General features: G+C 45.9%; 1 protein-coding gene across 1 annotated transcript in view; it reads right to left on the bottom strand.

Annotated features, from left to right (window-relative positions):
• The window catches only part of TM6SF2 (transmembrane 6 superfamily member 2), a 36,391-nt gene that overhangs the window by 419 nt on the left and 22,138 nt on the right, over nucleotides 1-13,834 (bottom strand). The window contains exons 6-9 of the mRNA XM_075280458.1: nucleotides 11,336-11,460; nucleotides 11,135-11,236; nucleotides 10,475-10,567; nucleotides 53-172 (exon numbers count right to left, since the gene is read on the bottom strand). Of these exons, the coding sequence (XP_075136559.1) occupies nucleotides 53-172; nucleotides 10,475-10,567; nucleotides 11,135-11,236; nucleotides 11,336-11,460 (440 nt within the window). The remainder of the gene's footprint in view (nucleotides 1-52; nucleotides 173-10,474; nucleotides 10,568-11,134; nucleotides 11,237-11,335; nucleotides 11,461-13,834) is intronic.

Genomic DNA, 13,834 nt, shown 5'->3' with positions numbered 1-13,834 from the left:
CTGCGTCAAAATCCGCTGCCAAAAAACTCTGTGAACGAGCCCTTAAACCTACCTGTGCCACTGCACCAGCATAGACAACTGACCAGTCCAACATCCATGTACAGCCAGGTGTCAGCAAACCGTAGATAGAAACACACAGAAATGGAAGTAGGTAGAACATATTTACCAACATCTGGAAATGAAGAGATACCTATTAGTTCATTCTTCAGTCAAATGTTACAAATACAACAAGTTAAAGACATAAATAATAGAGATGAGCGAACAGTGTTCTATCGAACTCATGTTCGATCGGATATTAGGCTGTTCGGCATGTTCGAATCGAACACCGCGTGGTAAAGTGCGCCATTACTCGATTCCCCTCCCACCTTCCCTGGCGCCTTTTTTGCTCCAATAACAGCGCAGGGTAGGTGGGACAGGAACTACGACACCGGTGACGTTGAAAAAAGTAGGCAAAACCCATTGGCTGCCGAAAACATGTGACCTCTAATTTAAAAGAACAGCGCCGCCCAGCTTCGCGTCATTCTGATCTTGCAATTCACCGGGGACGGAGGTTTCCGTCCAGCTAGCTAGGGGTTAGATTCTGGGTAGGCAGGGACAGGCTAGGATAGGAAGGAGAAGATAACCACAACAGCTCTTGTAAGAGCTAAATTCCAGGGAGAAGCTTGTCAGTGTAACGTGGCACTGACTGGCTCAATCGCCGCAACCCAGCTTTCCCAGGATCCTGAATGGAATACACTGTCAGTGTATTCCCGTATACCCGATATATACCCCCGATACCCGTTCCAACGGTGTGCCCCCCCACCTTCACCCCAGAAATACCCTGCAAGTCCCCTAGCAATAGGATTGGGGCTATATACACCCACTATTTTTGCTACTGCCATATGGTGCCATTGTCTCACTGGGAATTCAAAGAATATATTGGGCTTACATATAACTTCAATTCCAGGGAGAAGCTTGTCAGTGTAACGTGGCACTGACGGGCTCAATCGCCGCAACCCAGCTTTCCCAGGATCCTGAATGGAACACACTGACAGTGTATTCCCGTATACCCCATATATACACCCCAAATCCCCGTTCCAACGGTGTGCCCCCCCACCTTCACCTCAGAAATACCCTGCAAGTCCCCTAGCAATAGAATTGGGGCTATATACACCCACAATTTTTGCTACTGGTATATAGTGCCATTGTCTGACTGGGAATTCAAAGAATATATTGGGGTGACGTGCACCCACAATTTTTGCTACTGCTATACAGTGCCATTGTCTCACTGGGAATGCAAAGAATATATTGGGGTTATGTGCACCCACAATTTTTACTACTGGTATACAGTGCCATTGTCTGACTGGGAATTCAAAGAATATATGGGGGTTACGTGCACCCACAATTTTTGCTACTGCTATACAGTTCCATTGTCTCACTGGGAATTCAAAGAATATATGGAGGTTATGTGCACCCACAATTTTTAATACTGGTATACAGTGCCATTGTCTGACTGGGAATTCAAAGAATATATGGGGGTTATGTGCACCCACAATTTTTACTACTGGTATATAGTGCCATTGTCTGACTGGGAATTCAAAGAATATATGGGGGTTACGTGCACCCACAATTTTTGCTACTGCTATACAGTTCCATTGTCTCACTGGGAATTCAAAGAATATATTGGGGTTATGTGCACCCACAATTTTTAATACTGGTATACAGTGCCATTGTCTGACTGGGAATTCAAAGAATATATGGGGGTTATGTGCACCCACAATTTTTAATACTGGTATACAGTGCCATTGTCTGACTGGGAATTCAAAGAATATATTGGGGTTATGTGCACCCACAATTTTTACTACTGGTATACAGTGCCATTGTCTGACTGGAAATTCAAAGAATATATGGGGGTTATGTGCACCCACAATTTTTAATACTGGTATACAGTGCCATTGTCTGACTGGGAATTCAAAGAATATATTGGGGTTATGTGCACCCACAATTTTTACTACTGGTATACAGTGCCATTGTCTGACTGGGAATTCAAAGAATATATGGGGGTTACGTGCACCCACAATTTTTGCTACTGCTATACAGTTCCATTGTCTCACTGGGAATTCAAAGAATATATGGGGGTTATGTGCACCCACAATTTTTACTACTGGTATTTAGTGCCATTGTCTGACTGGGAATTCAAAGAATATATGGGGGTTATGTGCACCCACAATTTTTAATACTGGTATACAGTGCCATTGTCTGACTGGGAATTCAAAGAATATATTGGGGATATGTGCACCCACAATTTTTACTACTGGTATACAGTGCCATTGTCTGACTGGGAATTCAAAGAATATATGGGGGTTATGTGCACCCACAATTTTTAATACTGGTATACAGTGCCATTGTCTCACTGGGAATTCCACAAATAATTTGGGGATTCATTCACCCTACATCTCAGGCTCTTGCCATATTCACCCAGGTTGTCAGTGCTGCACCAGCTCGTTCCCAGACAGCTCGTCCCGAAAAACACGTTACCTATATAGAGGATTTGGACAATGAAGACAACATGTTCTAAATCTAATGTCTGCACCTTCTCCAGAATTAAAATAAAGGCAGCGTTTAACTTTCAAATAGCACTGCACAAAGGAAGAGCTTATCAGCTTGTCTCATGACATGCTACTGAAAAGTTTCATTTGTGTATCTTAATGTAAATATAGTTGTATAAGCTTTTTGGGTTTTAGGCACTGCCAAGTTATTTATTACCACCCGCTCCCTTATAATGATGATGACGCCAAAGTCACTGTGGGTGTTCAGAGCTCACAGCTTTGGGTGACATTTGTCTTGCTCTCTGTCGGTACCAGCTGTCTTTTTGGATACCGTAAAGTTATGTTGACTTTATTAACAGCTATAGAAGCTTTAGCCAGGTTGTGACGGTGTGTAACCCTAACAACACTAAGTGGGATACACATTAATAGTCAGTCTATGTACGCTAAACGTATCACTGAAGTAATTTTTTTTCCCTCTCCCCTAATATAAGAAAGGAACAGACATTAGACCTAGACCGGGGTTCGAGGCTTGAAAAAATCCAGTATTATTTGTTCTTCATGATGTGAAATATGTGTTGAAAAGCAACCCAAGATGAAGTCAGCCATGTGTGCCAGTGTGTTACTTGGCATGCCTTTGCTGGCCCCAACTGTAAGGGTCACTCTCCATTTCCTCCATTTTCCACTCCCCTTCACACCATTTGTGGTGAAGCAATGGGATGCACTGAAGTGCACCCTCTAGCCTCGTGTGGGATAGGGACATCAGATGCCACTCCAACCCCCTCGTCTTCCTCCGCCAGCCAACGGTGCGAAGATGAGAGGAGTGTGCTCTGAATGTTTTCTGCCTAGCAGAGGCTAGTTCTCACTTACGAAAATGGCCCCACTTTGACCTGTATATCAGGCACAATGGTGTAGGTTTCAAAGAAACATGGCACCAACAAGTTGGAAAACGTGGGCCATGCGTGGACCGTGTTTGAGTCTGGCAAGCTCCAGATCTGCTACCAGGTTCCAGCCATTATCACAGGCGCAAAAATGCCAGGCCCCAGGTGTAGCAGGGAAAAAAAAATGCCATCTCAGCCAGGATGGCATCCCTGACCTCGGAGGCACTGTGCTGTCTGTCCCCCAAGCTGATCAGTTTCAGCACGGCCTGCTGACATCTCCCCATGCCAGTGTTACAGTGTTTTCCGCTAGTAGCTGGGGTGGAGGTTGCAGCTTCGTAGGGTTTCAGTCTACTCCTGCCATGAATTTTGGCCTGGGAGAGGAGATAGGCCACCCCAGTTTGCACCCGGGGAACAGACTCCACCACATTCACCCTGCCTGTCATTAAAGATAAGCACTGCAGCATCCCTGACCACAGGCGCTTGTCCATGTGTCGGTGGTCAAGTGGACCTTGCAGCAAAGCGCAGAGCTCTGGGCCCGACTGATGTTATGGGACACATGCAGGCGCAAGGCAGAGACAGCACACCAAGAGAAATAGTAACGGCTAGGCCCAGCATAGGGAGGTGCCCCAGCTGCCATCTGCTGACGGAAGGCCTGGGTCTCCAGAAGCATAAACAAACACCAACATCTCCAGGGCCAGCAGTTTATCGATGAGGCTGTTACAGGCTTGGGCATGGGGGTGGGTTGTATTGTACTTCTGCCTGCAATGAAAAGCTTGGGAAATGTGGAGTAGCTGGGAAGAGGCGCATGATGGTGCAGGCCAAAAGGGTGCATGAGGGTGAACTCCCCAATGTGTCAGAGATAGGTGTGTAGGTGTCCTTGCATCATATACTTGCACCATATTTGGCTTTGGAAGTTAATTTTGTGCCAAAAAGTGGTTAAGACAGCGATCCCTCAGCTACTCCCATTACACTGTCTATTGAAGTTACCATCTGTGGAAGTGGACCACCATTTCTAAGATCCCAAAGGAAGCAGGCAAGAGATGTGCAGTTCAGAAAAAAAGATGAGAAAATAAGTTTAGGCTGTAGAGCACAGAGGGATCGGAGAGGACAGAGCTGGTGTCGGCCAGGTATTCCCACAACATGCGCCTATACTTGTCCCTCCTGGTGACACTAGGCCCCTGAGTGGCAGTAATTTGTCCAGGGGGGCCATTAACGTGTTCCAGACCTAGGAATAAGTCTTCCAACAGGGTAGAGTTTTGCATGCCTTTGCTTCTACCCACTGTTTTTGCTGCTTAGCTTCCCTCCACATCTACTCTGCTTTCACCCCTAAACATCACCCCAGTTTATGCCTTTGCTTCTACCCAGGTTTTTTGTTGATTTAGCTTCCCTCTACATCTACACTGCTTTAGCCCCTAGACATCACCCCTGTCCATGTGGGGTCGGTGGCCTCGTCATCCACCAACTCCTCTTCCAATTGCGCACTGCCCCCTTACTGCAAACCGCACATGACCACAGCTTGCCTTGATGGCAACTGTGTCTCATGATCCCCACTTAGGTCCAGACAAGTCGGTGGCGGGTCCAAAACCCCAAAATTGGAAGGAAATGGCAGATGCTGCAGTATTTCTAACACCTGTTCCTGGTGCTCGGGCCTGGTCTGTGTTGTACCCTGCACCCTGCTTAACGCATCTTAACCCATATCCGAAGTTGTGCTGAGCGCATGCTAATATTTCGTGTCCAGTGCAATGGATGGGATGGGATTTCACATAAGTCTGCCACCCATGGCCACTCATGGTTGAGCAACTGAGGGAGTTGACTTTGACGAACCCGAGGGTTTTGGAGTTGGAACTACATCAAAGGTCTGTGCTGCTCACACACTCTGCTCAACACATGATATGTTTAGTGCCAGCAGTGTGGAGACGTCGCACAACAGCCGTTGTTCCAGCAGGTACAGGCGTTGTAGGAGTGCATAGAGGCTAGCAGCGGCAACTATACACTTTAAAAACTATCCGCACAAGCGCCACACTTTCACCAGTAGCTCAGGAACATTGGGGTACCTTTTTCAAAAGATTAGCAGCAATGAGTTAAAAACGTGGCCCAGGCATGGAATATGTTGCAGGCTGCCAAGCTACAGAGCCAATCCCAGGTTACGGCCATTATCACACATGACAACATGCCTGGGCCCAGGTGCAGTGGCAAAAACCACATTGCCGTCTCATCGAGGATGGCATGACTCACTTTGTAGGCAGTGTGCTGTCTGGCCCCCAAGCTGATGAGCTTCAGCACGGCCCGCTGACGTCTCCCCACACCAGTGTTGCAGCGTTTCCAGCTCGTAGCTGGGGTCAATTTAACAGCGGAGGAGGGTGGTGTTTCAGCCCTCCACCCAGGAATGTTGTGTGGGGAGACAAGTCAGGCCACCACATTTTGCGACCCGGTCCACGCCTCAACTACATTCAACCATTGTGCCCAAATTGAAAGGTAGCGTCCCTGTCCGCATGCACTTGTCCATTCGTAACTGGTCACATGGAACTTTAGGGCTAAGCGCTGAATTTAGGGACCGCCTCATGTTTGGGGGAAAGTGCTGGTGTGGACGGCACAGTGCGGTGGCGCAGTAGACACTCTGCCCAAAAAGGGCAGAGTGTCCCCCAGCCGGGATTCCAACATCTCCTGGGCCAGATTTCTTGAGATGAGGCCGTTGAAGCCTTGGGCATGTGGGTGGGTTGCGCTGTACTTTAGCATGAAATGAAAGGCTTGGGAGATGGGGAGTTGCTGGGAAGAGGCGCATGATGGCGCGGGCAAAAGGAGAAATGGCAGGAAAAGGTGAGGATAAGGGTGAACTCCCCAAAGTGTCAGAGGCAGATGTGGAGGTGTCCTGGCTCCTGGTCTGGACTGCAGCGCCAGCCCTGTCAACAGTGGAAGAGGCAGTGGCCGCCAGGCCAAACGACGATTATCCTGCGCTTGCTCTCACCCACTGAGCCCAGGGCTTGCCTTCCAAATGATGGCACCCGCAAGAGGTGGTGAGATTCCTCTCCGCAGATCTCCAAACCATCTTGGACTTGCAAATTGCACTAAATTTGTCATGTAACTGACATGTATATGATGAGTCTATCCATTGTCTGTTCATTTTGGTGAAAGTCAGCCTGTCAGCTGACAGACAGCTGTGCTTGTCAGTGATGATGTCACCGGCTGCTTGTACCCCCAGTTTTTGCTGCTTAGCTTGCCTCCACATCCACACTGCTTTTGCCCCTACACATCACCCCTATCCATGCCTGTGCCTCTAGCCATAAGTCTGCCACCCATGGAAACTCATGGTGCAGAAAGTGAGGGAGCTGACTCTGAGGAACCCTTGGGTTTTGTAGCTGGTACTCCATCAAAGGTCTCTGCTGCTCACACACCCTGCTGAACATACGGTATCTAGGGTTAGAGCGTGTGGTGACCTCGCACAACAGTAGGTGCTTCAGGCAGATGTAGGCCTTGCTGGAGTGTATTGCGGCTAGCTCCAGGTACTGTAGACTTGGGAAAGTGGGTGTCCAAGTGCCGCACTTTCACCCTTAGCTCAGCTAATTTGGGGTATGTTTTTAAAAATCATTGCACCACTACATTGAACATGTGGGCCAGGCATGGAACGTGTTGGAGGCTGGCAAGCTCCAGAGCCCTCCAACAAGCTAAAAAACCTGGCCCCAGGGGCAGCGGGGATAAACAAATTGCCATCTCATCCAGGATGGCATCCCTGACCTCAGAGGCAGTGTGCTGTCCGTCTCCCAAGCTGATGAGCTTCAGCCCAGCCTGCTGACGTCTCCCCACACCAGTGTTGCAGCGTTTTCAGCTCGTAGCTGGGGTCAATCTAACAGCGGAGGAGGAGGAGGGTGGTGTTTCAGCCCTCCTCCCAGGAATGTTTTGTGGGGAAACAAGTCAGGAAAATTCTTGAAACGGGAGAGTTCTGCATCTTTGCCCTTGCTGCCTATGGACATCCCTTTGCCTCTAGCCACCATTTTCCCTGCTTTGCTTGCCTCCACATCCACACTGCTTTTGCCCCTAGACATCACCCCAGTCCATGCCTTAGCTTGTACCCCCAGTTTTTCCTGCTTAGCTTGCCTCCACATCCACACTGCTTTTGCCCCTAGACATCACCCCAGTCCATGCCTTAGCTTGTACCCCCAGTTTTTCCTGCTTAGCTTGCCTCCACATCCACACTGCTTTTGCCCCTAGACATCACCCCAGTCCATGCCTTAGCTTGTACCCCCAGTTTTTCCTGCTTAGCTTGCCTCCACATCCACACTGCTTTTGCCCCTAGACATCATCCCTATCCATGCCTCTTCCCCTAGCCATAACTCTGCCACCCCTGGAAACTCATGGTGCAGAAACTTTGGTTGCTGACTTTGAGGAACCCTTGGGTTTTGTAGATGGAACTCCATCAAAGGTCTGTGCAGCTCACACACCCTGCTCAAGATATGGTATTGTAGGGTTTCAGCGTGTGTGAATGACGGACAACAGCCTGTGTTTGGACAGATGTAGGCCTTGCTAGAGTGTTTTTAGGCTAGCAGCGACTCCTGTGCACTTGCAAAAGTGGGCGCACAAGCGCCGCATTTTCAACAGTAGCTTCGGTACATTTGGGTATGTTTTCAAAAAACTTTGCACCACTAGGTTAGACGTGGGCCAAACATGGAACGTGTTGGAGGCTGGCAAGCTCCAGAGCCGCTACCAGGTTCCAGCCATTATCACAGGCGTAAAAATGCCAGGCCCCAGGTGTAGCAGGGAAAAAAAAATGCCATCTCAGCCAGGATGGCATCCCTGACCTCGGAGGCACTGTGCTGTCTGTCCCCCAAGCTGATGAGCTTCAGCACCGCCTGCTGACGTCTCCCCACACCAGTGTTTTAGCGTTTGCCGCTAGTAGCTGTGTTGGAGGTTGCAGCGTCGTAGGGTTTCAGTCTACTCCTGCCATGAATTTTGGCCTGGGAGAGGAGATAGGCCACCCCAGTTTGCACCCGGGGAACAGACTCCACCACATTCACCCTGCCTGTCATTAAAGATAAGCACTGCAGCATCCCTGACCACAGGCGCTTGTCCAAGTGTCGGTGGTCAAGTGGACCTTGCAGCAAAGCGCGGAACTAAGGGCCCACCTGATGTTGAGTGACACGTGCTGGTGCAAGGCGGGGACGCCACACCGGGAGAAGTTGAGACGGCTAGGGACGGCATAGTGAGGTGCCACAGTTGTTCTGGGAAGATTGGGAATTTTGGGTGGAAGGAGGACAAGACTGTTGGGTAAGAGGAGGTAGAGGCTGCCTGGCTGGTGGACAATGTGCTTTAAGCGTTATCCGACAGCCATTGCAAGACCTGTTCCTGGTTCTCGGGCCTACTAATCTTTGTACCATTCAGCCTAGTTAATGTGGAACTTTTGTGCAAAGCGCAGAACTTAGGGCCCGCCTGATGTTAAGGGACACACGCTGGTACAAGGCTCAACTCACCCTAAGTGCCAAAAACACTGCTGGTGCAAGGCTCTACTCATGCCAAGGGCCTCAATCTCTGCTGGTAGCTCAGCTTAAGGTCATGTAACTTTGTTTGGAAGGGCTCATGTTAAGGGCTAGAAAAGTGAATTTTGGAAGGTCTTACCACATCACACACACACACACACACACACTCAAAATGACAGTTAAGGGTGAGGGCTTTTGGAATTCCCATTGCCTATTCCATTTGTGGTTGTCATGGGGAACGTGATTTAAAGGGGTGGTTGTTACTGTTTGTTGAGCTTAAATTGGGGTTTGTGTCCATCCATTTGGGGAGTAAAGAAGGTTTCCAGGTATTTTCCCACTTTGATTGAGGTTTTTTTGAATGTGGAAAGTGTGTAGTTGTTAGGCAGTGATGTTGGGGTAATAGAGGGTCTTTGGTGTGTTAGATGCCCTCAGACATGCTTCCCCTGCTGTCCCAGTGTCATTCCAGAGGTGTTGGCATCATTTCCTGGGGTGTCATAGTGGACTTGGTGACCCTCCAGACACGGATTTGGGTTTCCCCCTTAACGAGTATCTGTTCCCCATAGACTATAATGGGGTTCGAAACCCATTCGAACACACGAACATTGAGCGGCTGTTCGAATCGAATTTCGAACCTCGAACATTTTAGTGTTCGCTCATCTCTAATAAATAATGATAAAAAAAAAAAAAACATTTGCATTATACACTGTCACTATTGAGAATAGCTTGTTACAGGCATCCAATGTACTAAAAAGCTATCAACACTCACGTGTCTAATAAAATACTAATCCCAGATGCAACTGAAGAGGACTAAAATTCAACACAACAATTCTTCTTTTGACCCAAGATTGAAGAACTGAAGGGATCTGATAGCACTGTATATAGGTTATTATAAACAAAACTCACCAAAAGCAAAGATATCTTTCAAGAAGAGTAATGTGTAAGGACAGCATAAGGAGAAACAAACATAGAATCTAAATATGCATCTGTGTTTGCGTCATACTGGTATTATGATAATAACAAAGCAGTTATCTAATATTAAAAAGCAGCTTAAAGGACTTAGGCGGAGGCCCCACATTGCAGAAACACAGCTTTATTTGTTGCAGATTTTGTTTGCATTTTTTTGAGCCAAAGCCAAGAGCGGCTACGAAAGGAAGGGGAAATATATAGGAAGTACTTATAGTTCTTCCTTCTGCTCAATCCACTCATGGCTTTGGCGCAAAAAAACAACAAAAAAACGCAACAAAAAAAAAACAACAAAAAAAACTGTGTTTCCACATCATGGGGCCTTAGCCTTAAAAGGGTTTTCTGACAGTTAAATATTGATTAAATATCCTGAGGAGAGGTCATCAATCTAAGTGGAGATTGTAAGAGTACAGTCTCAGCTGCAGTGATCATGTGGCCACTCAGTCCCATTACCTCAAGCACAGTCCCTACACAATGTGTGGTACTGTGCTAGGTATTGAGTGAATAGGATGCAGCGCTCGCCAAAAAGCTGAGGTCCCTTCAAGCAGCTTAGCATAGATGATGAATATTACAAGCCTGAAAACACCTTTAAAACATTGCTCCATTTTTAATAGCACAAAAAAAAAGGCACACTTACCTGAACCTTAGGATAAGCCACAGGGTCCCTTATATATGGTTCATATTGATAGATATAAGTAAAGCAAGAGTCGGAAGGGCAGTCCAGTGCCAGCTACATATGGAAATGAAAGCAGGATATGACTTATTAAAACATATATGAATATATACATACAGTATATACAGCCTAAACATAAAATACACTAAGGCCTCATACACAAAGCCATTGTGCACTTTCATAAGGTATTTGCAGGCAAAACAAGTTAAAAAAACAAACAAAACAACAACTTAACAAATGGCCAAAGCCCACATGCAAAACTGCTGCATTTTGTAGTTTGTTTTTCTTTTGTTTTTTTTACTGACTTGTGTGGCCTCATCTAAAGGTATGTATCTGTCTGTGAAGAAGATATTACTGCAGGTTTTCAGTACAAGAGCACAAGATGCAAAAACAGCAGATGTAGGAGACCAAGATAATAAAGTCATTCTCCTTCTGCCCATGGACAAGCATGGACATCGCTGATCAGAAACTTCAACAAAATAGTAGATGTACAGTGACTTGGTCCATCTTCGCCACACATTCTCTCACAAGTGAATAGTGCCACTGACATTAATATAGTGGCATGAGGTTAACAGCATACCAAGACTGCAACACGATATTAAAAATTGCTATACTTATACTTACCAGTCCCCTGAAAAGGGTAAATGTAATAGCTGCTAACAGATACAAAATCAGTGCAATATCGACTGGGCGTTGAAAAATTCCTTCACTGTGTGCTGTTGTCACCTAAAAAAAACAAAAAAAACCCCAACAAACCACATATTTATAGGCAAAATAAAAATAGACAGTTTATATTGTACATCAGGATATTTCTACCAATGTTACCTTTTCAGCTGGTATTTTAGTAAAGACATGCTTTTCTCTGAATATTCTCATTCCAGCCCAGATAGGAAGAAACAGGTAGGGGACATTAAGGATGAAGGCAGGACGGACTTCTGTCCCATACTTCCCTGAAATACAATCACACGACTCTGTAAAAATTCACTGCAGCAGAGAGATAAAAATTCTATCACAAACGAAGAAGACCAAACAATCTCTCTTCATGTCACAGTACAATAGAAGTGACACTGACTGAGTCATGAGCCCCTAGTGAGATTTCATTGCAGTACAATAAGGTATATACGCCCCCAGATCCACCATCTTTCATCTTGAAAGTGACAGAGGCATATGCTTGTCTCCCAGGTCACTGTGACACATCGACACATAAATCATAGTGACACAGTGGAACATAGGAGACAAGTATTATTCCCAAGTCTGATGAAATCAAATATTAGTTTTAACAGTCTATGTTCAGCTATGTGTCACTGATAGTGTTAAGAGGTCTAGTGAGGGTTAATCAATAAATATCACCACATTCCATTGTTTGACCAAAAAGGCAAAACCACACGTGCCATAATAAAAAAAAAAAATTACTACATGAATTCTGCATATACTTTTTGATTAATCACAGGTTGACAGCAACGGACATTAACTGCAGTAGAGTGACAGCACAGATGGAGCCTCCTCCATCTGTGCCCATTCCCACTGACTCTAATGTAAACAAGTAGTCTTCCATCATGTTTGTTTAGTTTTGTAATCAATGAAAATGTCCTACACAAAGGGCTTTTTCTTCCGGCAAAAAAAGTCCGAAACATGATGAAAGAGAGCTTCTGACAGGTTTTGGGTTTTTTTTACATTGGGGAGAATGAAGACAGACACCCAATGGAGGGGACTCTGTCATTCAATGTCTGTTGCTCTCATCCTGTGACAGATGAGAGCAATGGATATTAAAAAATGGTAGTGTGAACCTACCCTTACAAAGAAGTGAAAATATTGGTGGGCCAGGGATATCATGTGGCACCACCCTCAGGAATCATGAGCAATTGCTTTGGTGCAAATGACATTAGCAACAGGTGCTCTGGAGAGGCAACTGCGAAACTTCCAAAAAAGAAATGGTTGGTGGGTGGTGACTACAAACAATAACTTTTCCCACATACTTTCTGACTGACTTGTCTGTAGTTTTGCTAGTATCTTTGTAGTGGTGGCATGAGTATCTACAGCTTGTTTAAGTCATATTTGATGGCTCCTGGAGGTGAAAGTATAAAAATGCTATGACCTTTATGCTACTTAAAGATCCCATGACCTCATTGCTTTCTTAACGCATTCCTGACTGGTGCCCCTATACCTAACTCCACTGTCCTCTCATTCCTCACACTTATTCCCAAACAAGGAAGATATACACATATGCAAAATGGGTCAACAAACATAAGTGGATACCATAAATGAAAACAAAAATGATGCCAGAAAGGTGTGTCTAATACATAAGGACTTTGTTTCCCGCTGGCAGGGACCTGATAATACTGGAACGATTGACCTGATTGATCTGGCTCCAAACTCTTGGTGGTTAGCTTAGATGCTGAGAAAGTCTTTGAATGCCTGTTTTGGCCATTTATGTTTGCCACTCTGAGGGACTTTGGCCTTAGGGGCCCTTTATTGACTGCGATCCACGGTCTCTACTTGACTTCCTTGGCCACCACTAAAATCCTTTATACCTCCACTTTTTAATTTCCCTTGAAAAACAGGACTCGTCAGGGATGTCCACTTTCCCCTCTCCTATTTGCTCTTTGCATTTGAACCCAGATATCTCTGAAGTCAAGGTTGTGCATAAGGAATTTAAACTGTCTCTATTTGCTGATAACATACTCCTCACCCTCACCAATTTACATTACCCTTCCTAACTAACATGCTCAGATGCGACCCTTTGGTCGCGTCCTGGGCTATAAAATGAACACTTCCAAGACTGGGGTCATCCCCATTCAAATCCATCAAATCAATTTGCTACAATTAAAATAGACCTTTAAATACATCAGTCTGGACTTATCCCTGAAATACTTGGGTATCAAGCTCATGGGTTCTTTTGTCTCATTGTATCAGGCCAATTTCACCTTGCTTTACAGACAAATTAGGTTCTTCCCCACTAAATGGCTGACCCTCACTCTCTCTCTTTTCGGCCAGTTCTCCATCTTGTCTAAGCTCCTTTAGCTGTTTGAGACCCTGCTGATTCCTGTTCCCCTGAGAGACCTTTGGTCTTTTCAGGACCTTAACTGTGGTTTTATCTGGGCGAGAGGTAGACATTGACAATCTAAATCATCAGCTGACCTATGCCATTTATTTTAGACATGCCCAATTTTTAAACCATAAAGGGGTATTCTCATCCCATATTCCCTCCAACTCCAGGAGGTTACACTCCACGCAAACACACAAACTCCTTGCAGATATTGTTCCTGGTAGGATTTGAACCCAGGAGTCCAGTGCTAACCACTGAACCATCGTGTTGCCCATTAC

The sequence above is a fragment of the Leptodactylus fuscus genome, chromosome 1 (assembly GCF_031893055.1).
Source record: "Leptodactylus fuscus isolate aLepFus1 chromosome 1, aLepFus1.hap2, whole genome shotgun sequence".
In the NCBI taxonomy this organism is placed as follows: domain Eukaryota; kingdom Metazoa; phylum Chordata; class Amphibia; order Anura; family Leptodactylidae; genus Leptodactylus; species Leptodactylus fuscus.
The sequence above is the reverse complement of the archived record's forward strand: the minus strand, read 5'-3'. Positions and strand labels throughout refer to the sequence as shown.